This window comes from Somniosus microcephalus, chromosome 10 (assembly GCF_052327205.1).
Source record: "Somniosus microcephalus isolate GS21.2 chromosome 10, FLI_Smic_1.0, whole genome shotgun sequence".
Lineage (NCBI taxonomy): Eukaryota > Metazoa > Chordata > Chondrichthyes > Squaliformes > Somniosidae > Somniosus > Somniosus microcephalus.
Window position 1 is genome coordinate 229068265 of NC_140996.1, and position 24547 is coordinate 229092811.

The following is a 24547-nucleotide window of genomic DNA, read 5'->3' on the forward strand; positions in this document are numbered from 1 at the left end:
GAGGCTGGGGGGGGGGGGGGGGGGGTCAATTGGAAATTTCAATACTGAGGTTGATAGATTTTTGTTAGGCAAGGGTATTAAAGGTTACGGAACCAAGGCGGGTGGATGGAGTCAAGATACAGATCAGCCGTGATCTCATTGAACGGCGGGACAGGCTCGAGGGGCTGAATGGCCTCCTACTGGTCCTGTGTCCTTTTAACATAGTGAAACAGCCAAGGTGGTGCTGTAATGTTCTCTGAAACTATGAGGCCTGGATTTTAATTGAGGAGTCGGGACTACAACTTTCGGGGTTGTAGTCCCGCCTCCATCGAGTTCTAGCCAACCCACGCGATTTTGACTTGATTGACCTTGTTGAGCCCGCCCAGCGGGCTCAGCAGGCCAATTAAGGGCCACCCGGCAACAGGTGACGTCACAGATTGATATTTCATCTGTCAAGACCTTTTGACAGATGAAATATCAGCGTTCGACAGCTGTTTGAAGCTGTCAAACACTGACAATCTGTACTCCAAGTTAATTCCTTCCTCTCAGGATGATTTAGAGATCTCCCCGGAACAGAAAGCTGAATGCTGGAACTTTTAACAGCTGGCGGCCATTCTGCTTTCTGTGCTGGTGAGATGAGGGACTCCCGAGACCTGAGGGAAGGAAGGCTGTAAAGGTAAGTAAAACTTCTTTAAACACTTTAAACACACTTACCTCTGCACTCATGCACCCATCACTCACCTGAACACCGGACATCTCGACCCCTCCAAGCCTTTCATCCCGACGGCCCGCCTCGCTAACTTGGTGTGGTTTGGAGCCGTCGGGAATCCCACATTTCAACAATGAAAATAGGGATTAGGCTAAAAACTGCCTGTTAACTACCTGTTAACAGGCAGTTAATTGGCAAAATCCCCTTCCCGCCTCGAGGAGGCGGGTCCCAGTGCGGGTCGGGTACCTGCCTCCTTTGAAACTGGCATGGAGGTGGGTTGGGGGCAGGATGGGTTCGTGCCCCCCAATTTTGGGATTTTAACCTCCCACACGCCGCCTCCAAGGCCCAATGAAAATTCTGCCCAGAGTGTTTTTCCAGGATTCAAGTGATAGTCGACCCAAGATCGAGCCCCAGGCTGGAATGTAATCGAGGGGTTCAGATGGTTTATATATCAGATGATCGATTCGTGGGAGTGAATTACAAGCTGGAATCTAATGGAGGGGTTCGACCAGCTTGCACAGTGGATAATGAATACCTGGGAGTAAATTAAAGGCTGGAATCTAATCAGAAAGTTCTGCTCTAGGTGGGTACAGAGGAGTCCAGTGCTCATTGAACTGAACCCATATATGGTTCAGTGGCTTTATGATAGCAGGGGAGGAAAAATATAAACTATCTAGCAAGAATAAATTTTCAGACATCCTGTATTTCTTGGAAATTCTTTCCGAGGAGCCTGTACGTTAATTATTTCCTACCAATAGAAACATAGAAGATAGGAGCAGGAGTAGGCCATTCGGCCCTTCGAGCCTGCTCCGCCATTCAACGAGATCATGGCTGATCATCCAAACCCTAGCACCCGGTCCCTACGCCGACAGCCATCCCACCCAAGCCCTATCCCCGTAACCCCACGTATTTAATCCCCCCTAACACTAAGGGCCAATTTTTTATCATGGCCAATCAACCTAACCCGCACATCTTTTGGACTGTGGGAGGAAACCGGAGCACCCGGAGGAAACCCACGCAAACACAGGGAGAATGTACAAACTTCACACAGACAGTCACCCGAGGCCGGATTTGAACCCGGGTTCCTGGCGCTGTGAGGCAACAGTGCTAACCACTATGCCACCGTTCTGCCCTTAATTGTGGAGTGTTTGATGCTGATCACTGACAATAAGATTATCGATGAAATGCCGTACCGGAAACAGAACTATAGATTTCAGCAAATCAGGACCGATGGTCAAATTTATCAATGACTTTCTACTCCCATAAACCGGGAGTGTGTGAGGGGTTCAGGAACAAGGATGTGTTGCTGCAGTTGTACAGGGCCTTGGTGAGACCACACCTTGAGTATTGTGTGCAGTTTTGGTCGCCTTATCTGAGGAAGGATGTTCTTGCCATGGAAGGAGTTCAGCGAAGATTCACCAGGCTGATACCTGGGATGGCAGGAATGACGTATGAGGAGAGATTGGGTCGATTGGGCTTGTAGTTGCTGCAGTTTAGAAGAATGAGAGGGGATCTCATTGAAACTTGTAAAATTCTAACAGGACTAGACAGACTAGATGCAGGAAGGATGTTCCCGATGGTCGGGGAGTCCAGAACCAGGGGTCACAGTCTAAGGATAAGGGGTAAGCCATTTAGGACTGAGATGAGGAGGAATTTCTTCACCCAGAGAGTGATGAACCTGTGGAATTCTCTACCACAGAAGGCAGTAGAGGCCAATTCATTAAATGTATTCAAGAAGGAGTTGGATATATTTCTCAAGGCTAAAGGGATCAAGGGGTATGGGGAGAAAGCAGAGTCCGGGTACTGAACTTGGATGATCAGCCATGATCACATTGAATGGCAGAGCAGGCTCGAGGGGCCGAATGGCCGACTCCTGCTCCTGTCTTCTATGTTCCCAGGGGCCCATGAGGACATGGGAGGGGAATTCTTCTCTGCAATCCCAAGTGAAATAGGACAGAGAATGTCGACTCCTCCAGCCCGACAAACCCTCCGAGGTCTCCGCGCTCCTCCAATTCTGGCCTCTTGCGCATCCCCCGATTTCAATCGCTCCACCGTTGGCGGCCGTGCCTTCAACTGCCGCGGCCCTAAGCTCTGGAATTCCCTCCCTAAACCTCTCTACCTCTCTTTCCTCCTCTAAGGAGCTCCTTAAAACCTACCTCTTTGACCAAGCTTTTGGTCACCTGTTCTAATATTTTATTATGTGGCTCGGTGTCAAATTGTGTTTGATAATCGCTCCTGTAAAGTGCCCTGGGACGCTAAAGACGCTATATAAATACACAAGTTGTTGTTGTGATGACTCTACCTCCTTCTCACCAGCCCCCAGACGGCATTTTCACGCTTTACGTATTTGATACGTCTCAGCTACGAGCTGGCATTAGATTATCTTTAGTATGGTTAGCCCTCATTTTATCATATGCCTCCCTCTTAAGCTTCAGTTGAACTTTACTTTTGTGTTCTTTGATTCATCCCCTATTCACCTTATAGCAATTTCTTCATTCTGTAGTTTACCCACCTTTACCCATATTTGAAGGTTTGCACACACTGCTAATCTGTTTGCTAACTGTTCTGTTATGCTTATTTTGGCTGGATTCCTTTTTAATCTCACAAACTTTCATTCTTTTCCAGTCCAGCACCCTTATACAAAGTGCCTTGCACAACTTCAGGACATCCAGAAGTGCTTCACAGCCAAGTACATTTTGTTGATTGAGGGATAAATATTGTCCAGGACACCGGGGAGAACTCCTCTGCTCTTCTTCGAAATAGTGCTGTGGGATCTTTGCCATCCTCCTGATAGAGCAGACGGGGCCTCGGTTTAACATCCCATCTGAAAAACGGCACCTCCGACAGTGCAGCACTCCCTCAGCACTGCACTGGAGTGTCAGCCTGGATTTTTGTGCTCAAGTCTCTGGAGTGGGACTTGAACCCATGACTTTCTGACTCAGAGGTGCGAGAGCATGCTGCCCACTGAGCCACGGCTGACACCCATTATATATTTTGTTATATGATAATGTATGCAGGAATGTCTAACCTAGACTGTATTATATAATAACATTCACAAGTGTTAAATCTCCATAAATGGGCTGAATGATCTCCTTCTGTGCCGTAAATTTCCGTGATTCTATAATACAGATTATATTATATTCTATGTACAGAGGTATTACGCCTCTGTAGCAATCTACGCTATCTAATAGTGTTGGCCCAGTGGATAGCATTCTTACATCCGGGTCAGAAGGTCGTGGGTTCAAGCCCCACTCCATGAGACTTGAGCCCAAAAATCTAGGCTGACACTCCAATGCAGTACTTTGAAGAAGAGCAGGGGGAGTTCATCCTGGGGCTAATATTTATCTGAGGAAGGATGTCCTTATCTGAGGAAGGATGTTCTTGCCATGGAGGGAGTGCAGCGAAGATTCACCAGGCTGATACCTGGGATGGCAGGAATGACGTATGAGGAGAGATTGGGTCGATTGGGCTTATACTCGTTGGAGTTTAGAAGAATGAGAGGGGATCTCATTGAAACTTATAAAATTCTAACAGGACTAGACAGACTAGGTGCAGGAAGGATGTTCCCGATGGTCGGGGAGTCCAGAACCAGGGGTCACAGTCTAAGGATAAGGGGTAAGCCATTTAGGACTGAGATGAGGAGGAATTTCTTCACCCAGAGAGTGGTGAACCTGTGGAATTCTCTACCACAAAAGGCAGTTGAGGCCAATTCATTAAATATATTCAAGAAGGAGTTAGATATATTTCTTAAGGTTAAAGGGATCAAGGGATATGGGGAGAAGGCAGGGACAGGGTACTGAGTTTGGATGATCAGTCATGATCTCATTGAATGGCGGAGCAGGCTTGAGGGGCCGAATGGCCTACTCCTGCTCCTATCTTCTATGTTTCTATGTATTTATCCCTCAATCAACATAACAAAAACAGATGATCTGGTCATGATCACATTGCTGTTTTGTCTTGTCAGCACATTGTGAAGTTTTACTTGGAGCTGGTGTATTTGGTCACCGCCTTTGTCCCTTCCGACACGGCGTGCTTGGCCAGCTCCCCGGGCAGTAGCGGGCGCATGGTGGTCTGGATCTCCCGGGAGCTGATGGTGCTGCCGCTTGTTTTAATGGGCCAGGTGGGAAGCCTCACCCGCGATGCCCTCGAAAATATCATTCAGAAACGAGTTTGTGACGCTCATGGCCTTGGAGGAGATGCCGGTGTCGGGGTGAACCTGCTTCATCACTTTGTAGCCGTAGATGGAGTAACTCTCCTTCCTCGACTGCCTCCGCTTCTTGCTGCCCTTTGCTGGCGCTTTGGCCAAGCTTTTCTTGGCACCTTTCTTGGGAGCTGGTTTCTTCCCCTCCGCCATTCTCAAACTCCATTTCAGACACAAAATCCCCGGTGTCCTGGGGCCAATATTTATCCCTCAACCAACATCACTAAGGACAGATTATCTGGCCATTATCACATTGCTGTTTGTGGGAGCTTGCTGTGCGCAAATTGGCTGCCACGTATCCTACATTACAACAGGGACTCCACTTCAAAAAGTACTTCATTGGCTGTAAAGCACTTTGGGACGTCCTGAGGTCGTGTAAGGCTCTGTAGAAATGCAAGACTTTCTTTTCTTTAATAGATGCAGGAGTCTTAAATCTCTATAATAAACGGGATAGTGTCCGACAATGTACAAAGGAGTGTTATAACTCTGTGATATAGTATTTCATAATAATTCAAGTGTAAACCAACTCTTGCTGTCAGTTATCACTGTCTATAACTCAGGTATGGCATCATCATGTTGTAGAACATCTCCCCTACTCTTGTCACATGACCCAAAGCCAAGCAACAAACCACAGGTCCCATCACTGGCTAGTTGACACCAATAATAGACAACGCTTGCATCTCATGATAAGATCCTAAGACAATGGCCTGTAAAGGCTAAAAGTACAAATCTGAAGGTATGAAAAATAAGAATCATAGAATCATACAGCACAGAAGGAGGCCATTCGGCCCATCGTGCCTGTGCCGGCTCTTTGAAAGAGCTCTCCAATTAGTCCCACTCTCTCCCTCGCTCTTTCCCTATACCCCTGCAAATTTTTCCTTTTTAAGTATTTATCCAATTCTCCTTTTGAAAGTTATTATTGAATCTGCTTCCACCGCCCTTTCAGGCAGCGCGTTCCAGATCACAGCAACTCAACAACTCACTTCATAAACAAAATTCTCCTCATCCCGCCCCCCACCCTCCACCCCCACCCCCACCCCAGCCTTTTTTCCAATTATCTTAAATCTGTGTCCTCTGGTTACCGACCCTCCTGCCAATGGAAACAGTTTCTCCTTATGTACTCTATCCAAACCCCTCATGATTTTGAAGACACTCTATTAAATCTCCTCTCTGCTATCTCTTCCCTAGATTCTTTTTAAATGTGTGGTTGCAATCCATCCGGGCCAGAGGTTTTATCCTCTGAGTTTGATTAGTTTATTTAATATATCCCCTCTTTTTATTTTAAATGCACTTATCTCATTACTATTCTCATCATCCAATGTCATGTCCACCTGTTCTATCTCACTGGTAAATACTGAAGCAAAATAATTATTTAATATTTCTGCCATCTCTCTATCGTTACCTGTGGTATTTTCCTGTCTATCCCTTAATGGCCTTATTCCCATCCCAACTTTCCTTTTTTATTGATGTGCCTGTAAAATATTTTACTATTTTGTTTTATGTACCTTGATAATTTAATTTCATAGCTCCTCTTCGCCTTCCTAATTGTTTTTTTGACTTCTCTCCTAATCTCTTTGTATTCTCCCTTATCATGTACTCCCCTGCTGTCTATGTACTTAATGTATGCTTCTTTCCTTATCCTCAATTGTTCCCTTATGGCTTTATTCATCCATGGAGTCTCATTAGTATTTAGTTTGTTTTTTCCTTTTAGCGGAATATATTGTTCCTGCACTCTGTTGAACACCATTTTAAATGTTTCCCATTGCTGTTCTACGTTGTTGTTTGCCAATATTGTTGCCCATTTTATTTTCCCAAGTTCTATTCTCAGCCCCTCAAAATCAGCTTTTCTCCAATCTATTAACCTGGTTTTCATCATACTTATGTCCTTCTCAATTATCATCTTAAAGTGTATTATATTATGGTCACTATTGCCTAGATGTTCCCCTACTTTTACTTCTCTTGTCTGCTCTGGTTCATTCCCCATTACTAGATCCAATAGTGAATCCTCCCTTGTTGGGCTTTTTACATATTGGTTTAGAAAGGAGTCCTGTACACACTGTAGGAACTCTAATCCCTTATCCCCTTTACCTACCTCTTCTGTCCAATTAATATCTGGGTAGTTGAAATCTCCCATGATTATTATTCTATGTTTTTTACTAATTTCTCTAATTTGTCTGCATATTTCTTCCTCCACCTCCCTTCCACTATTAGGTGGTCTGTAGACTCTGCCTATTAGTGTGATTGATCCTTTATTATCTTTTATCTCTATCTATATGGATTCTATTTCTGCCTTGCTAATAGCTGCATCACTTTTTGCTACTGCCATTATGTTATCCCTAATAAGTACAGATATTCCCTTTTATCCCCTCTATCTTTTCTAAATATGTTATACCCTGCGATGTTTAATTCCCAGTCCAGATGTTTCTGTAGCCATGTCTCAGTAATCCCTACTATATCTTGTTCCTCGCAATGCATGGTTGCCTCCAGCTCCCCTGTTTTATTACGGACAATGTGTGCATTGCTGTACATACGGTTTAACTCATTTTAATAGGATTTCCTCTCACTTTATGTTTAACCATCTTTTTAGACTCCTGTTCCATAACTCTATTTATTCCCTTGTCATCAATGTCCTCCCTTACTTTATTCCTCCCTACGCTTGTTGTTCCTGTTTTGTTTATATTTAGGTTAATTACGTTTCTTGTAGATTCCTCCCCCCAACTTACTAATTTAAAGCCATTGTTGTTGTTGTTGTTTCTGTCTTTCATGAACATGATTATTTCTATGCTGGGAGTAGCGACCTTACACCTAGCCTTCTTTGACATGAGAGATAGGTACATAGGAACGTGAGGAGGCCATTCAGCCCCTCGAGCATGTTCCGCCTTGCAATGAGATCATGGCTGATCTGTGACCTAACTCCATCTACCCGCCTTTGCCCCATAAGAACATAAGAAATAGGAGCAGGAGTAGAAACTTAACTGGACCAGCCACATAAATACTGTGGCAACAAGAGCAGGTCAGAGGCTGGGTATTCTGCGGCGAGTGTCTCACCTCCTGACTCCCCAAAGCCTTTCCACCAACTACAAGGAACAAGTAAGGAGTGTGATGGAATACTCTCCACTTGCCTGGACGAGTGCAGCTCCAAGAAGTTTGATACCATCCAGGACAAAGCAGTCCGCTTGATTGGCACCCCATCCGCCACCTTAAACATTCACTCCCTCCACCACCAGCGCATCATGGCTGCAGTGTGTACCATCTACAAGATGCACTGCAGCAACTCGCCAAGGCTTCTTCAGCAGCACCTCCCAAACCTGTGACCTCTTCCACCTAGAAGGACAAGGGCAGCAGGCGCATGGGAACTCCACCACCTCCAAGTTCCCCTCCAAGTCACACACCATCCTGACTTAGAAGTATATCGCCGATCCTTCATTGTCGCTGGGTCAAAATCCTGGAACTCCCTCCCTAACGGCACTGTGGGAGTAACCTCACCACACTGACTGCAGCGGTTCAAGAAGGTGGCTTACCACCACCTTCTCAAGGGCAACTAGGGATGGGCAATAAATGCCGGCCTTGCCAGCGACGATAAAAATGAATTAAAATTTTTTTTTTTTTTTTTTTTTTAATTTGGCCCTTCGAGCCTGCTCTGCCATGCAATGAGATCATGGCTGATCTTCTACCTCATCTCCACTTTCCTGCACTATCCCCATATTCCTTGATTCCCTTAATATTCAAAAATCTATCGATCTCTGTCTTGAATATACTCAACGACTGAGCCTCCACAGTCCTCTGGGGTAGAGAATTCCAAAGATTCACCACCCTCGGAGTGAAGAAATTTCTCCTCATCTCAGTCCTAAATGGCCGACCCCTTATTCTGAGACTGTGACCCCTGGTTCTAGACACCCCAGCCAGGGGAAACATCCTCCCTGCATCTACCCTGTCAAGCCCTGTAAGAATTTTGTATGTTTCAATGAGATCACCTCTCATTCTTCTAAACTCTAGAGAATATAGGCCTAGTCTACTCAATCTCTCCTCATAGGACAATCCCCCCATCCCAGGAATCAGTCTGGTGAACCTTCGTTGCACTCCCTCTATGGCAAGTATATCCTTCCTTAGGTAAGGAAACCAAAACTGTACACAATACTCCAGGTGTGGTCTCACCAGGGCGCTATATAATTGCAGTAAGAAGTCTTTACTCTTATACTCAAATCCTCTTGTAATAAAGGCCAACATACCATTTGCTTTCCTAATTGCTTGCTGTACCTGCATATTAACTTTCAGTGATTCGTGTACAAGGACACCCAGGTCCCTCTGTACACCAACATTTCCCAATCTCTCACCATTTAAAAAATACTCTGCTTTTCTATTTTTCCTACCAAAGTGGATAACTTCACATTTCTCCACAAATATCCCTTAATTCCTTTGGTTAACAAAAAGCTATCAATCTCAGATTTAAAATTAACATCTGACCCAGCATCAACTGCTGTTTGCGGAAGAGAGTTCCAAACTTCTACCACCCTTTGTGTGTAGAAGTGTTTCCTAACGTCACTCCTGAAAGGTCTGGCTCTCATTTTTAGACGATGCCCCCTAGTCCGAGAATCCCCAACCAGCGGAAATAGTTTCTGTCTATCTATCCTATCAGTTCCCCTTAATATCTAGAAAACTTCGATCAGATCGCTCCTTAATCTTGTAAATTCCAGAGATGTTTCCATGGTCACAACACCTCAAGGACCATCATGTTCCACACAGCATTTTATCAGAGGTCTGAGGGAGAGATGGAAAAAGGGCCTTACTCCCGTTCGGGGAAGTCGTGGGCAGGTCTTCCGTCCGCCCCTCCCCGCGTCGTCAAGTAGACACGTCGGGCAGAGTTCCCTGGCTTCCCCAGGAAATTGCTCCCTTTACACCCTGGAAAAGCCTCAGTAATATCCCACAAGTGAAGACTTGGGCTGTGTCCCAATGGCCTCAAACCTTCACTAGATGTAATGCGGTTGATTCTGGGGGGGGGGGGGGGGGGGGGGGAGCGATTGCCTCCACTCGTCAGAGTGACTCCAATGGGAGCTGAAGAATTAAAAAATACATTTTCTTCTGCCCCATTTGGGCATCAGGAGAACTTCACTCAACCTTGGAGGGGCAGATCGCCTTGCGTAGGTTTGGCTCTCACTGATGTGCCCTTGTTAAATAGTAGAAACTTTCCCCTCTGGTGGGGGGAATCCAGAACAAAAAGGCCTTATCCCACGCGCCCGCCCCGTTCTTAAATTATAATGGGTTTTGATAGAGCAAATATTTTGCTTGATATCGCTCCTGATAAACACCTTGGGATGTTTTACCACGTTAAAGACACTGTATAAATGCAAGTTGTGGTATTAACTCTATCCCTAACCTGCTCTAACCCTTCTTCCAGTTCTTTTATTGAAACCAGGGGCTGTCCTTGTCCCGAATTCCACTTAGTAAAGCCGCGTACCATTTCTCTTAATGATGTGTGATTTAAAAACTCTACACACCTACCATTACATCAATCGGACAGGCAAAAACACAGAATTTTTTTTTAAACAGAGAGGGAATATTCTCGAATTGCAAATCATGACAAAACAGCTTCACGTGCTCGCGTCACCACAAGTTCGTTAACTGGTCCTTCATAAACGTGGGCGCGCACAATTGGCATCGCTCCCTGCGCCTCCCATCTCGGAGCATTATTTACATCAGTCTCCATTTTGAGATCAAGTCCACACTGTCTGCACGCGGAGGGAATGGAAAGTTCAAAGTTCCTCAAGGCCCACGTCGCACACCAGCGTACCCTCACCGGGAATGCCAACCTTGCCAAGGTGTCGGACCGTGTTCTTTTCACAGCCTTCCTTAAAGAATGCCCCCTCCAGATTTGAAATGGGCCTCCTCATTCTTAACAGAGCGGGTCCTGATAGAGTAACTAGCGAGAAACTGCTGCCGGTGGCAGGAGGGTCGGTAACCAGAGGACACGGCTTGAAGGTAATTGGCAAAAGAAGGGGAGATGAGGAGAATTCTTTTTCAACGCAGCGAGTTGTTGTGATCTGGAACGCGCTGCCTTGAAAGGGCGGTGGAAGCGGATTCAACAGTAACTTTCAAAAGGGAATTGGATAAATGGTGCAGGCTCGACGGGCCGAATGGCCGCCTCCTGTGCTGTAGGTTTCTGTGATTCTTGGTGCCGTACTCGGTCAAATGCTGCCTTTGTGTTGAGAGCAGCTGATCTCAGCTGTCTGGATCAAGGCTATGATTGAGGTCTGGAGCCGACTGATCCTGGTGCAACCCGAACTGAGCTTTGGTGAGCAGATTATTGGTGAGTGTAATGGTACTGCAGATAACTCCATCCATCACTTTGATGATTTGGGAGGAGGCTGATAGGGCGGTAATTGGCCAGGTTACTGTTTTATTTTTGCGGTAGGCCATACTTGGGCAGTTTTTCCACATTGTCGGGTAGATGCTGTACTGGAGCAGCTTGGCCAGGGGACGGCTTACTCTGGTGCACGGGCTTTCAGAACTACAGTCCCAATATTCACTAATGTCCTTTAGGGAAGGAAATCCTGGGACTAGGGACAGGGTCACTGGCAAGGCTTGGAAGCTAAGCAGAGCTAGGCCTGGTTAGTACCTGGAGGGGGGAAGACCAGGTGCAGAAGGTCACGGAAGGAGCCCCGAGGAGGGGTGGTTGGTGAGAAGGTCACAGAAGGAGGAGCGGCTGGTGAGCAGGCCTGGGCATTGGGCTGAAGATTGTCGGACAGGAGGAATGGTGGAAATGGAATGGCGGCGCGCACCGACGCAGCGGCTTTGCTTCTCCCAGTCATGGGAGCTTGCAAGATCACATTTTGTTGTTCATGTACTTGTGCAGTGACAATAAAGTTGAATTATTATTATTATTATTAACTTGCATTTATATAGCGCCTTTAACCTAGAAGAAAGTTCCAGGTGCTTCGCCGAAGAGGAATCAGACAAAGATCGACACCGACCCAAAGAAGGAACTATTATTAGGGGTGACTACAAACTTGGTTAAAGAGGTGGGTTTTAAAGAGGATCTTAAAGGAGGAAAGGGAGGTGGTGAGATTAAGGGAGGGAATTCCAGAACTTAAGGCCTAGAAGGCTGAAGGCACAGCCGACAATGGTGGGGCAAAGGGAGTGCAGGATGTATAAGAGACCAGTTGGAAGAATGCAGCGATCTCTGTAGAGCTGGAGGAGGTTACAGAGATAGGGAGGACCAAGGTCACGAAGGGAATTTGAACACTAGGTTAAGAATTTTAATTTAGAGTCCTTGGGGGACCAGGAGCCAATGCAGGTCAATGAGCACGGGGGTGATGGGTGAGGATAGGATACCGGCAGCAGAGTTTGGATGAACTGAAGTTGATGGGGGATGGCAGATAGGATAGTCTGAACGTGAGAGATGCATGGATGAGTGCTTCAGCAGCAGATGGGCTGAGGCAGGAGCAGAGACGGGCGATATTACAGAGGCCGAAGCAGACAGTCTTTGCACTGGAGAAGACATGGGGTTGGAAACTCAGCGCAGAGTCAAAATAGGACGGCGAGGTTGCAAACAATTGGCTCAAAACTGAAACAATGGCTGGGGGGAGTGACGGGAATCGGTGGCTTGGAATATAGCTTGTGCCGGGGGGTGAAGACAATGGCTTTGGTCTTCCCGATGTTTAACTGGAGGAAATTATGGTTCATCCAGGCCTTTTGTTTATTCGTTCCTGGGATGTGGGCATCACTGGCAAGGCCAGCATTTATTGCCCATCCCTAACTAGATGTCGGACAACACAGAGGCAGTGGAGGTGTTGAGAGAATTGGTGAAGAGGTAGAGCTAGGTGTCGTCAGCGGACATGTGGAAGCTGACCCCGTGTCTTTATCTGACGTCTCTGACAGGCAGCGCCTAGATGATAAAATACAGCATTTAAAAAAAAAAATTGCCATGGTTGGCAAAGCCCAATCTGTATCTCTTTGCACCGTGAAAAACAACCGTCAGTAAATTATAGATTTTGTCCTAACTCTCTAGTTTTCAGCCGTGGCTCAGTGGGCAGCACTCTCTCGCCTCTGGAGTCAGCAGGTTGTGGATTCATCGTCCCTCTCCACAGACATGAGCACAAAAATCTAGGCTGACACTTTTATGCCTTGTTCACCCTCTACAATGGTGTGGAGATGCCGGTGTTGGACTGGGGTGGACAAATGTAAGAAGTCACACAACACCAGGTTATAGTCCAACAGCTTTATTTGAAATCACAAGCTTTCGGAGCGCTGCTCCTTCGTCAGGTGAAGTGGAGAAATGCATAAAGACACAGCTTATATAGTCAGAGATAATGTCAGATGTTTACAGGTAATCTTGCCAACTGCCATTTATCACCCTCTACAATCACAGGTGTACAAACTTCCCAAACAAAGATCACACACGTTATATTACCAGATGGGAGATGAGGAGAAATTCTTTTTACGCAGCGAGTTGTTGTGATCTGGAATGCGCTGCCTGAAGCAGATTCAATAGTAACTTTCAAAAGGGGAATTGGATAAATACTTGAAAAGCAAAAAACGCAAGGCTGTGGGGAAAGAGCAGGGGGGAGCGGGACTAATCGAAGAGCTCTTTCAAAGAGCCGGCACAGGCACGATGGGCCAAATGGCCTCCTTCTGTGCTGTGTGATTCTATGATATTACAAGACAAATTTTTTGACGGCATCTGCTGCAGCCAGCATTCTAACGTTTGCTCCTGTTCTGCCATTGCAGACCTGAAAGAACAGTTTAGCAATATCCTGAGCGAGGAAGGTCACATGAATGTCACCAGCATTTGCCCTGTACCTTGAAGAAACCTGACACACTGTAAAAATGCAGCGCCCTGTCGGATTGCTTTCCATGGAGAAAATAATCAGTGGGTTAGCCCTGGCAAGCAAAGCATCTGTCGCCTGCGTTATGCACCAGAGCACCGCTGTTATGAAATCTGCCAGCTTTGCACTGCAGTTGCTTGGAAGGAACCAGTTGCATAGAAGGTCAACCACTGGCGACAGCCACTGGCAAAACCAACCATGTCCTGAAACCTGTCTGAACGCATGGCTCTACCAGAAAGCTCGAGATCACGATTTCTGATCTGGTGGGAATGCCATCAAGCCAGTCGGAGGATGGGCTTTGTGCATTGATCCTGACAGATGTCCCAGAGACAGCCTCAGCTCCAGCAGAATTCGTACCACCCTCAGGCTGCCTACCTCAGACAGGTGAGAGGCGAGGGAAGCAACTGCAGCACCTGCCGTGGCACAGCCTACCAGGTACAGAATGAATTGAAAGTTTTGTTTCCGTCACTCTGCCCTTGAAATTTTAAATCGCACCTTTGCCACCTTAGCAACTTTGTCAATCCCCTTTAAAGTGTCGGCCGTGGCTCAGTGGGTAGCGCTCTCTCGCCTCTGAGTCAGAAGGTTGTGGGTTCAAGTCCCACTCCAGAGACTAGAGCACAAAATCTAAACTGACACTCCAGTGCAGTACTGAGGGAGCGCCGCACTGTCGGAGGGGCAGTACTGAGGGAGCGCCGCACTGTCGGAGGGGCAGTACTGAGGGAGCGCCGCACTGTCGGAGGGGCAGTCCTGAGGGAGCGCCGCACTGTCGGAGGGGCAGTACTGAGGGAGCGCCGCACTGTCGGAGGGGCAGTACTGAGGGAGCGCCGCACTGTCGGAGGGGCAGTACTGAGGGAGCGCCGCACTGTCGGAGGGGCAGTCCTGAGGGAGCGCCGCACTGTCGGAGGGGCAGTACTGAGGGAGCGCCGCACTGTCGGAGGGGCAGTCCTGAGGGAGCGCCGCACTGTCGGAGGGGCAGTACTGAGGGAGCGCCGCACTGTCGGAGGGGCAGTACTGAGGGAGCGCCGCACTGTCGGAGGGGCAGTACTGAGGGAGCGCCGCACTGTCGAAGGGGCAGTACTGAGGGAGCGCCGCACTGTCGGAGGGGCAGTACTGAGGGAGCGCCGCACTGTCGGAGGGGCAGTCCTGAGGGAGCGCCGCACTGTCGGAGGGGCAGTCCTGAGGGAGCGCCGCACTGTCGGAGGGGCAGTACTGAGGGAGCGCCGCACTGTCGGAGGGGCAGTCCTGAGGGAGCGCCGCACTTTCGGAGGGGCAGTCCTGAGGGAGTGCTGCACTGTCGGAGGCGCCGTCTTTCGGATTAGACGTTAAGCCGAGGCCCCGTCTGCCCTCTTCAGGTGGATGTTAAAGTTCGCATGGCACTATTTCTAGGAAGAGCGGGGGAGTTCTCCCCGGTGTCCTGACCAATATTTATCCCTCAACCAACATCACCAAAACAGATTATCGGGTCATTATCACGTTGCTGTTTGTGGGAGCTTGCTGTGCACAAATTGGCTGCCACGTTTCCCACATGACAAAAGTGACTACATTTCAAAAATACTTTATTGGCTGCAAAGCACTTTGGGACGTCCTGAGGTTGTGAAAGGCGCTATAGAAAATGCAAGTTCCTTCCTTCATTGTCATGAGAACCTCAATTGGTTCACCATGAAGTATTTTTTGCATAAACAAGTCTGTCCTTCATGTTTCCTCATAATTTAAATACCTGATATCTGGAATAATCTGGGTTGCATGCCTAAAGGACCGCAGGGAAGCAGAACATTGAGATTTCACACCATAAATTGGAATAAACAGAGGAGTGTCATTGTGGAGACCACAGCAGAGTGGTTCTAATGGCAGGACCTGTGCACTGAACGGATCTGGGAGTTGCTCTACAGCCCCCTGAGCTCGGGAATCCTTGCCATGGTCTGAGAGTGGATTGGCGGTTCTGGATTGGCTCGGAGGCCAATCTGAAACTGCTCCTCCCTCCCCCTCTGCCTGCAATGGAGCATCTGGACCTGATGCCAGAGGACCAGTCTGGCAAGGAGGGAGTCACCTACCTCAAGGGTTCCAGGTCAGTGTAAAATATACGCTTTCGAAAAACCATCCCAGTAATTCATGTTCGGTATAGTATTTCATTCCTAGAAATTCCCCTTTTATTCATTACCTCAACCCAAGTTTGTTAGAAAGAAAGAAAAAGAAAAGAAGGAAAGGAAAGAAAGAAGGAAGGAAAGAAGGAAGGAAAGAAGGGAGGAAGGAAGGGAGGAAGGAAGGGAGGAAGGAAGGGAGGAAGGAAGGAAAAGAAAAACCTGCATTTCTATAGCGCCTTTCACGACCACTGGACATCCCAAAGCGCTTTACAGCCAATGAAGTACTTCTGGAGTGTAGTCACTGTTGTAATGTGGGAAACGCGGCAGCCAATTTGTGCACAGCAAGCTCCCACAAACAGCAATGTGATAATGACCAGATCATCTGTTTTTTAGTGATGTTGGTTGACGGTACATATTGGACACCGGGGAGAACTCCCCTGCTCTTCATCGAGATAGTGTCGTGGGATCTTTTACGTCCACCTGAGAGAGCAAACGGGGCCTTGCTTTACCGTCTCATCCGAAATACAGCACCTCCGACAGTGCAGCACTCCCTCGGTACTGCACCGTAGTGTCAGCCTAGATTTTTGTGCTCATGTCTGTGGAGTGGGACGATGAATCCACAACCTGCTGACTCCAGAGGCGAGAGAGTGCTGCCCACTGAGCCACGGCTGAAAACTAGAGAGTTAGGACAAAATCTATAATTTACTGGCGGTTGTTTTTTCACGGTGTAAAGAGATACAGATTGGGCTTTGCCAACCATGGCAATTTTTTTTTTTAATGCTGTATTTTAATAGTTAGATTCAAAGCTGATAAATCATCGCATAACCCTGATGTGGGAGAATACCAAAGGTCCATTTATTCCACTGGGATTGTATCAATACTGATAATAAATGATTTATCTGAACTGGATTCTATCTGAAAAGATTTTGTGTTCACTGCAGTGCTGATGACAGCTTCCCTATATTACCAGACTCTATGATGGCACTGCATAGAGGCGCTGCACTTCAGGTGGCGTGACGCAGTTTGCGAGGGTCTTGGCCAGACAAGGGGTGTGGGAGCTTGATCAGAAATAAAATGAGGTCTCCACGGGCTCCACAACATAAAGGATCCCCAGCCCAACCGATATGATGTGCGTGAGAGGTCAATAGGGATACTGGGCTGGGGCGGAGGTCAGCAATGTTGGAACGGGAACAGGGTGTGTGTCTGACTCTGTCTACGTGTGTCTGTGTGTTTTTTTCATCCCATTGGGTGACTCTGCAAAGTCACTGGATTGTTGAAAATCAATTCTGGAAGATAGACGGCAGAATCTGGGATATTGGATCAGACAGGATTGCATTACATTCCCACATAAATTCAATTAAGGTGAATAAATGTGTGCATCTATTTTCAAGGGGGATTTTAAATCGATCTTCACCTTTACGCTGATATTTTACAACTAATTTGCGCCCAAGTCATTTATTGATGTGTATATGGTTGAAAAAGGTAGATATAATACCTAGAATTGGTGACTTTTGTCTGACTATCTATCTATCTATCTACCTACCTATCTACCTACCTACCTCTCTCTTTCTCTCTCTCTCTATCTACCTATCTGTCTGAATATCTATCTCTCTCTATATATATATTATTTATGTTTCCATTGGCCAGTTTTTAATTCAGTTTCACTGACTGGCGTCCTTTCTCCATTGACTGCAAGCTGTGTATTAAATGAATATTAAAAAGCTCTTTTAAAGGAAGGAAAGGGGGTCACTGGGTCGCACATCCAGAATGTAAAGAACACCAGGGTGGAAAAAAAACACAGCGAGCAAGAACTTGCAAGGACACGACAACAAGGGAGGGAGGGAGGGAGGGGTGGAGAGCTACAGACAGCAGTTAGAAAGGGCCCCACATCTGCTGACTGGAGACTATATGGCCGGGGAGATGGAGGAGCGCATTAGCAGATGACGGGTATTCTCAGACACCTTACATTGTACAGCCAAGGGTTGCATGCAGTGCTGAAACACACAATCTTAGTCTGGGATCGGTGCTGTTAATCCCATGTAAAATCTGATGCTGACTTTAGCCCTGCAACATAGATAACGTTTCCAGAATTAGTGATTTGTCTGTCTCTCTGTCTATCCATGTGTCTATCTCTCTATCTATCTATCTGTCTATCTCGCTATCTATCTGTGTCTATCTTTCACTCTGTCTATCTTGCTATCTATGTGTCTATCTCTCTCTCTATCTCTCTCTCTATGTCGCTCCCTCTCTCTCTCTATGTGTCTATCTCTATCTCTCTATCTCTCTGTGTGTCTCTCTGTCTATCTCTCTATCTATCTGTATCTGTCTCTCTCTCTCTCTCTCTGTCTCTCTCTCACTCTCTATGTGTCTATCTCTCTCCCTCTCTCTGTCTATCTCTCTCTATCTGTATCTCTCTCTTTCTCTATCTGTATCTCTCTCTCTGTGTCTGTCTCTCTCTATATAGAGGGATGTGAATTGTAGTGGAGAGAATAACGAAATGTACCCATCAAAAGGCTGGCATTTATTTATTTATTTTTTAAAAATATGCATAAAAAGAATAAAATTTGGAAATGGTACCTCGGTCGTCTTGGCAACAGAATCCTGGTCGCCCCCGGAAGGCTGTGCGTCGATGCCGGGGGCTCGGAATTGATGCTGGGGTGTCGCCCCATCGGTGACCTCGGAATATTTGGTGAAAACCAGGGGCACGGCGATGTCAGCCTTGTCCAGCTGGTTCCAGAAGCGAGCGATGCAGCAAGCCCGGCTAATGCACGGCCAAGCCATCGCTGTCCAGGGTGCTGAAACCCCTCCGGGCTCTCCCACCGAGCAGACCTCAACAAACCCACCAAGACACCTCCACGCTCCAACGTCCTAGGATTTGATTATTTCGATATATATTTGTAATTTTTTTTTTTACTAAGCTCTTTGCTGTGAGATGCTTGCCACCTACAAAAAAGAGATGTGATAAACCTGAAAGAAAGCACTCAAAGGATAGTTTGGGTCCTATCACCAGCAGAGGCAAAAAGCAGACATGCCCATTTGCAAGGACCACACCCTCCCTGTTTCCAGCATCCTCGGTCTCAGGATGTTCAAGCGGGAACTGGAGCCAAGAAAAAAAAACCTTTTCCTCCCCGTCGTCAGCACACGGCGTGTGGCTGCAGAGATGGAGGGGGGAGGGAAGGGGAAAAAGAGCCAAGCCCTTTTAACTGTTTGGTGCCCGGATTTCCATATAAGTCATTAACAAGGGCTTAGGATCTCATCGTGAAATGTGGTTCTCTTTTTAAAAAAAAACACAATTGCATTAAAACAGAACAGGCTGGAAACCTACAGCAGGCTGGGATTGTTTTGGTTAATAGGGTGGTAGATGCAACCACTCCTTGACCGATCAGGTGGAAGAATCCTCACCGGAGCGGTGCCGAGCCTGAACCAGGAAGTGTAAGCAGGAGTATTCATTCAATGCCAAATCAGGTACAGAAAGCCAAATAAAGAGAGGGAAAGGAAGATTGGATTATAAGAGAGAGATAAAAGAAACAGAAAGAAAAAGTAAAAATCAAACATTTTATTTAAAAATCTCCAACAATAATTAAAATCTGAAGGAATGAGACTCCACACTTGTAAAGGTTAATTTTCAGTGCCAGAAAGGTTGTTTGGCAGTAATTAAGTCTTACCAACGTGTTAAAAATTTACTTACACTGGAATGGACCAGCCCTATCTTTTTCTGGTGTGTTTAGTGGGTATATACACATCCGGTAAGTGCCGCAACTTCACACCCTCAATCTCGAGTCTCGGTGAGAAACTGTTATAGTGCAGCTGGCGGAGGAGCAGGGCAACTTGGACAGCAACTTCCTGATTTCCGCTTTTAACAGCGCAGGTGCGGATGCCGGAGGTTGCTGTCCGATTGTCTCCTTAATAATGGTGGGTGTTGACAGCCGCACCATTATTCCGACCCATTATTCCGACCACAGAATCTGGGCCATTATTACACTGGATAGTGCCATCACCCAATAGGCTGTGGGAAGGGGTCTGCAGTGTTTAATCTCAATAATCTATATTTATTTACAAGAGATTCTTTTATAACATCCCATATTGGCTTACATTTAAATTGAGCCTTGATGTATTATCACTTTGCTGCAAATCAATTTTGTCCCAAAATGAAATGGAGTTGCCATTGATGAGATCAGGGATGCAAATTGCATTAAATAATAAAAATAGAGGGAAGCATTTCATACGGTGTAATCATGAAATGTATATTTTTTTCAAATTAATTTGTTGTTTGAAAGAAAGAAAGAAGGATTTACATTTATATAACGCCTTTCACGACCACCGGACGTCCCAAAGTGTTTTACAGCCAATGAAGTACATTTTGAAGTGTAGTCACTGTTGTAATGTAGGAAGTGCAACGAGTCCTGGGTGTCCTTGTGCACCAGTCGCTGAAGGTAAGCATGCAGGTGCGGCAGGCGGTTAAGAAGGCAAATGGTATGTGTTAGATCCGGGTATCTTAATGTTGTGTCCTTCAATAATCAGACAAAAGACTGCAGGGAACAATCAACAGGTGTTTACTGAATGAGGGTTCAAACTGCAACTGACTGTACAGATCACTACTCAGGGTTTATATACAGGTGTGGTCACTGCCGGTACTACAGGATACAGGAGCTGTAAAAAGTAGTTCTCCCCCTTAAAGGTACATACATTACAATTCCTCCCCTTTTAGATTAACAGTACCATAACACTCATTTAACAATTAAATATCAAACTAATTACAATTAACACTTTTAACATGCAACATTAACTGAAAATAGTCTATTTATAAATTCAGTCTTGGGGAGGCTTCCTGATTCTTTCTGGATAACGCCTTTCCCGAGTGTCTCGCTCTTGGTGCGGAGGCGATTCTAACACCCTGTCGTCAGTTGATTCATCAACTTCCAATGCTATTGTTTCTGAGGTAGATGCGACCTGTACTTCGGGTTCCTCACCAGGTACGTATGGCCGAGACATGGGGTTGACTCATTCCTGTGACTCTAGGATCTGGTCAGCATGGCATCTCACAATGTTCTCCCCAACATCCACTGTGTACATTAGTGGCCCCTGCCATGTGCATATCGTTCCTGGTTGCCATTTCTCTGTTCGGTAGTCGCGGGCCAAGACTGGTTGCCCTACATTGAAGCTCCTTGTCGGCTTCTCATTGATGTGCTGGAATTGCTTATTCTCAACATCTCTTCGTACATTTGGTCTGAGCAAATCCAGATGAGATCTCAACCTTCAGTTAAAGAACATCATGGCCGGGGCCTGGTTGGTGACTGCATGTGTCGCATTTCTGTAGGCTAACAGGAAATTGTCCACCTTATGCTGCAGTGGAATGTCGTCATCGCACATGGCCTTTACTGCTTTTTTAAAGGTTTGTACAAACCTCTCAGCCAATCCATTTGTGGCTGGATGATACCCCATTCCTTTTCATAAATCTTTGAAACTCTTCGGACACAAACTGTGGTCCGTTATCAGAGCAAATCTGCACTGGCAAGCCGTTTCTGGCAAAAATGGTCCGTAGGACTGCAATAGTTTTCTCCGTGGTGGTGGAGGGCATTTTGATCACCTCAGGCCATTTCGAGTGCGCATCCACGGCTATTAAAAACATTGAGTCCATGAATGGACCAGCAAAATCAATATGCACCCGTTGCCATGGAGATGAGGGCCACTCCCATGGGTGTAGAGGGGCATGTGGTGTGCATTTTGGACCTTCTGGCATCCTGAGCAGCTCTTTGTCAGGTCCTCGATTTGCTGATCGATCCCCGGCCACCACACATAAGCCCTAGCAAGGCTTTTCATTTTCACCCCTCCCAGATGACCTTCGTGAAGCTCATTGAGCACTCTCTCCCTTAACTTGGGTGGAATTACCACTCGGGATCCATACATCAAGGTCCCCTGGCATACTGACAGCTGTTCTCTTCTGGATGAGAATGCTGGCAACAGTGAGTCACCATGTGCTGGCCATCCCTTCACCATCAAATCATATACCCGAGACAGCATCGGGTCATTTCGGGTCTCCTTCTCTATACCAGCGTTAGTTACTGGCAAGCATTCAATTATAGTCGAATGAAATATTTCGACAGGATCCACTGCTGGTGCTTCCTCCACAGTAGGCAGTGGCAGGCGTGATAGCCCATCAGCGTTTCCATGCTGTTTCGTGCCCTTATACTCGATTTCATATTGGTGCGCCCCTAGAAAAAGGGACCATCTTTGTAGCCGTTGCGCAGTCATCACCGGAACGCCCTTCTTTGGATTAAAGATGGGGACAAGTGGTTGGTGGTCAGTCAGCAAGGTGAACTTCTGCCCGTGCAGATAGTGATTGAACTTTTTCACTCCCCACACTAGGCTGAGGGCCTCCCTGTCAATCTGGGCGTAGTTACGCTCGGCTGATGTTAGTGACTGAGATGCAAAGGCTACTGGCCTCTCCGAGCCGTCCGGGAATTTGTGCGACAGCGCCGCTCCAATGCCATAGGGTGATGCATCACACACCAACCGAATTGGTAGTGCTGGGTTGAAATGAGCCAACACCTCTTTTGATGTGATCAATGCTTTGCTCTTCTGGAAAGCTCGTTTACATTCGTCACTCCACTTCCATGGTACCCCCATTTGCAGTAGGGTGTTCAGTGGGTGTAGTACGGTAGACAAATTCGGCAAGAATTTATGGTAGTAGTTCACCAGCCCAAGGAACGACCTCAGTTGTGACACATTTTCCGGTGCTGGAGCCTTGACTACTGCCTCAATCTTTTCAGGGGACTTATGTAACCCCTCTTTATCAATAACATGGCCACAATGCGAGATCTGCTTCTGGAAAAACTCGCATTTGTGTCGATTAGCTCAGAGCCCATATTCCTTCAATCTAGTGAGCACCTGCTCCAGGTTGGTGAGGTGATCACTGTCATTTTCGCCCGTGACCAGGATGTCATCCAAATAACACTGGGTCCCTGGAATCCCTTGCAGGACTTGTTCCATTGCCCTTTGCCAAAAAGCCGGAGCTGATGCTACCCCGAACACCAGCCGGTTGTATTGGTAGAGACCTTTATGAGTGTTGATCGTGAGATACTGTTTCGAGGCTTCTTCTACCTCCATTTGCAGGTACGCCTGGGCCAGATCAATCTTAGTGAAGCGTTTCCCTCCAGACAGCGAGGCGAAAATATCTTCAATCCACGGATAAGGACTGGGTTCACTGTCACCTTAAAGTCCCCACAGATGCGAACCTTCTTTGGTTCCCCAGGCGTATTACTCAAAGACCTCTTCATTACAGGAACGATGGGTGTAGCCCACTCGCTCCAGTCCACTTTGGACAGTACTCCTGAAAGTTCCAAACCTTCCAGCTCTGCTTCGACGGCTGGGCAGATCGCATAAGGTACCGGTCTGGCCTTAAAAAACTTTGGGCTTGCATTTTCCTCTATTTTGATCGTCGCTGTTATACCTTTTAGTGTTCCGAGTCCCTGCTGGAACACTTCTTGTGCGTCAGTTAGCATTTTTGACAGTCGTCCAGGTGTGACGTCGTCATCCTTTTTGGCATCTACAGTCGGTACTTGTATGGAATGCCAATCTAGCTGTATCTTCCGGATCCATTCACGTCCTAGTAGTGGTGGTCCTCCATCTGGCAATACATATAGGTCCATTTTGGGTGTTTCCTTGCCGTTATATATAACGTTCACCCTTATTTTTCCTTTGGGGTAGACTTTTTGCCCCGTGTACGTCTTCAAGACAATCTTTGTATCTCTCAAGGGTATATGTGAGAATAGCCGCTTGTAGTCCCTTCGGTTTATGACTGTTAGAGCTGATCCTGTGTCCAATTCCATTTTCACTTGGACTCCTGCTATCTTGAGCGTGACCCAGATAGTTTGGTGATCCTCCGTTTTGATCACATTATGTAGTTTCAGACAACCCAGCTCCTTGCTTCCGGAGTCTGTATCACTCTTCTGTTTGTCTGAACTACTCTCCGTCACCTTATGTACCTTCTTGTACTTCCCCTGTGGAGATTTCTTGCTGCTGGTTTTCTTTCCCGACCTGCAGACTCTTGCTATGTGTCCTACTTTTCCACACTGTCTGCACACTTTGTCCTTGAACCAGCAATCATTATGGTCGTGTGTTGTTCTGCCGCAGCGATAGCATGTCACTGTTCCGTATGACATTTCATTTGTGCCATATTCTTGCGGTCTCCATTGTATCTCTGCAGTGCCCCGTGCGGCTGCTTCGTGTGATACTGCAATGCTGAAAGCCTTGTCCAGCGTAAGATCCTTTTCTGATAGAAGCCGTTTCTGGGTTCCTTCACTTTGAAGCCCACACACAAACTTGTCCCTTAAAGTATCTGCTAGTCCCGTTCCAAACTGGCAGTGTTTCGATAGCTTGCGCAGTTCCGTTAAATACTCAGCATTACTTTCATCTTTATGCTGATTCCTTTTGTGAAACTTAAATCTTTCTGCTATCAGCAGCAGTGTGGGGTTTAAGTGGTCCTGTAGGATTGACACTATGTTTTCAAAATCCTTTTCTACTGGCTTCTCTGGGGTTACTAGGTTTCGTAGTAAGCCATACATTTTTGCACCCATTGGATTCAACAATACCAGCGCTTTCTTGTCATCTGGCACTTCATTCGCCTTGCAGTATACTTCTATGCGTTCGACATATGTCGTCCAATCTTCGACTTCATTGTCGAACGCTGTGATACTGCCACTCTTCGGCATTTTTGGGTGTGTTTAGACTGGCTTAAAATAGCGTCTCCCGTGCT

General features: G+C 46.7%; 1 protein-coding gene across 2 annotated transcripts in view; it reads right to left on the bottom strand.

Annotated features, from left to right (window-relative positions):
• The window catches only part of map6a (microtubule-associated protein 6a), a 76669-nt gene extending 57061 nt beyond the window's left edge, over positions 1–19608 (bottom strand). Inside the window, exons 1-2 of one of the 2 annotated variants that reach the window (XM_085999724.1) lie at positions 19481–19608; positions 18370–18735 (exon numbers count right to left, since the gene is read on the bottom strand). In XM_085999724.1, the coding sequence (XP_085855850.1) occupies positions 18370–18573 (204 nt within the window). In that variant the 5' untranslated portion in view covers positions 18574–18735; positions 19481–19608. Of the gene's footprint in view, positions 1–18369; positions 18969–19480 lie in introns of those variants that run through there. The other variant, XM_085999723.1, reaches the window with a different exon arrangement.
• Positions 19609–24547: the final 4939 nt, after the last annotated feature.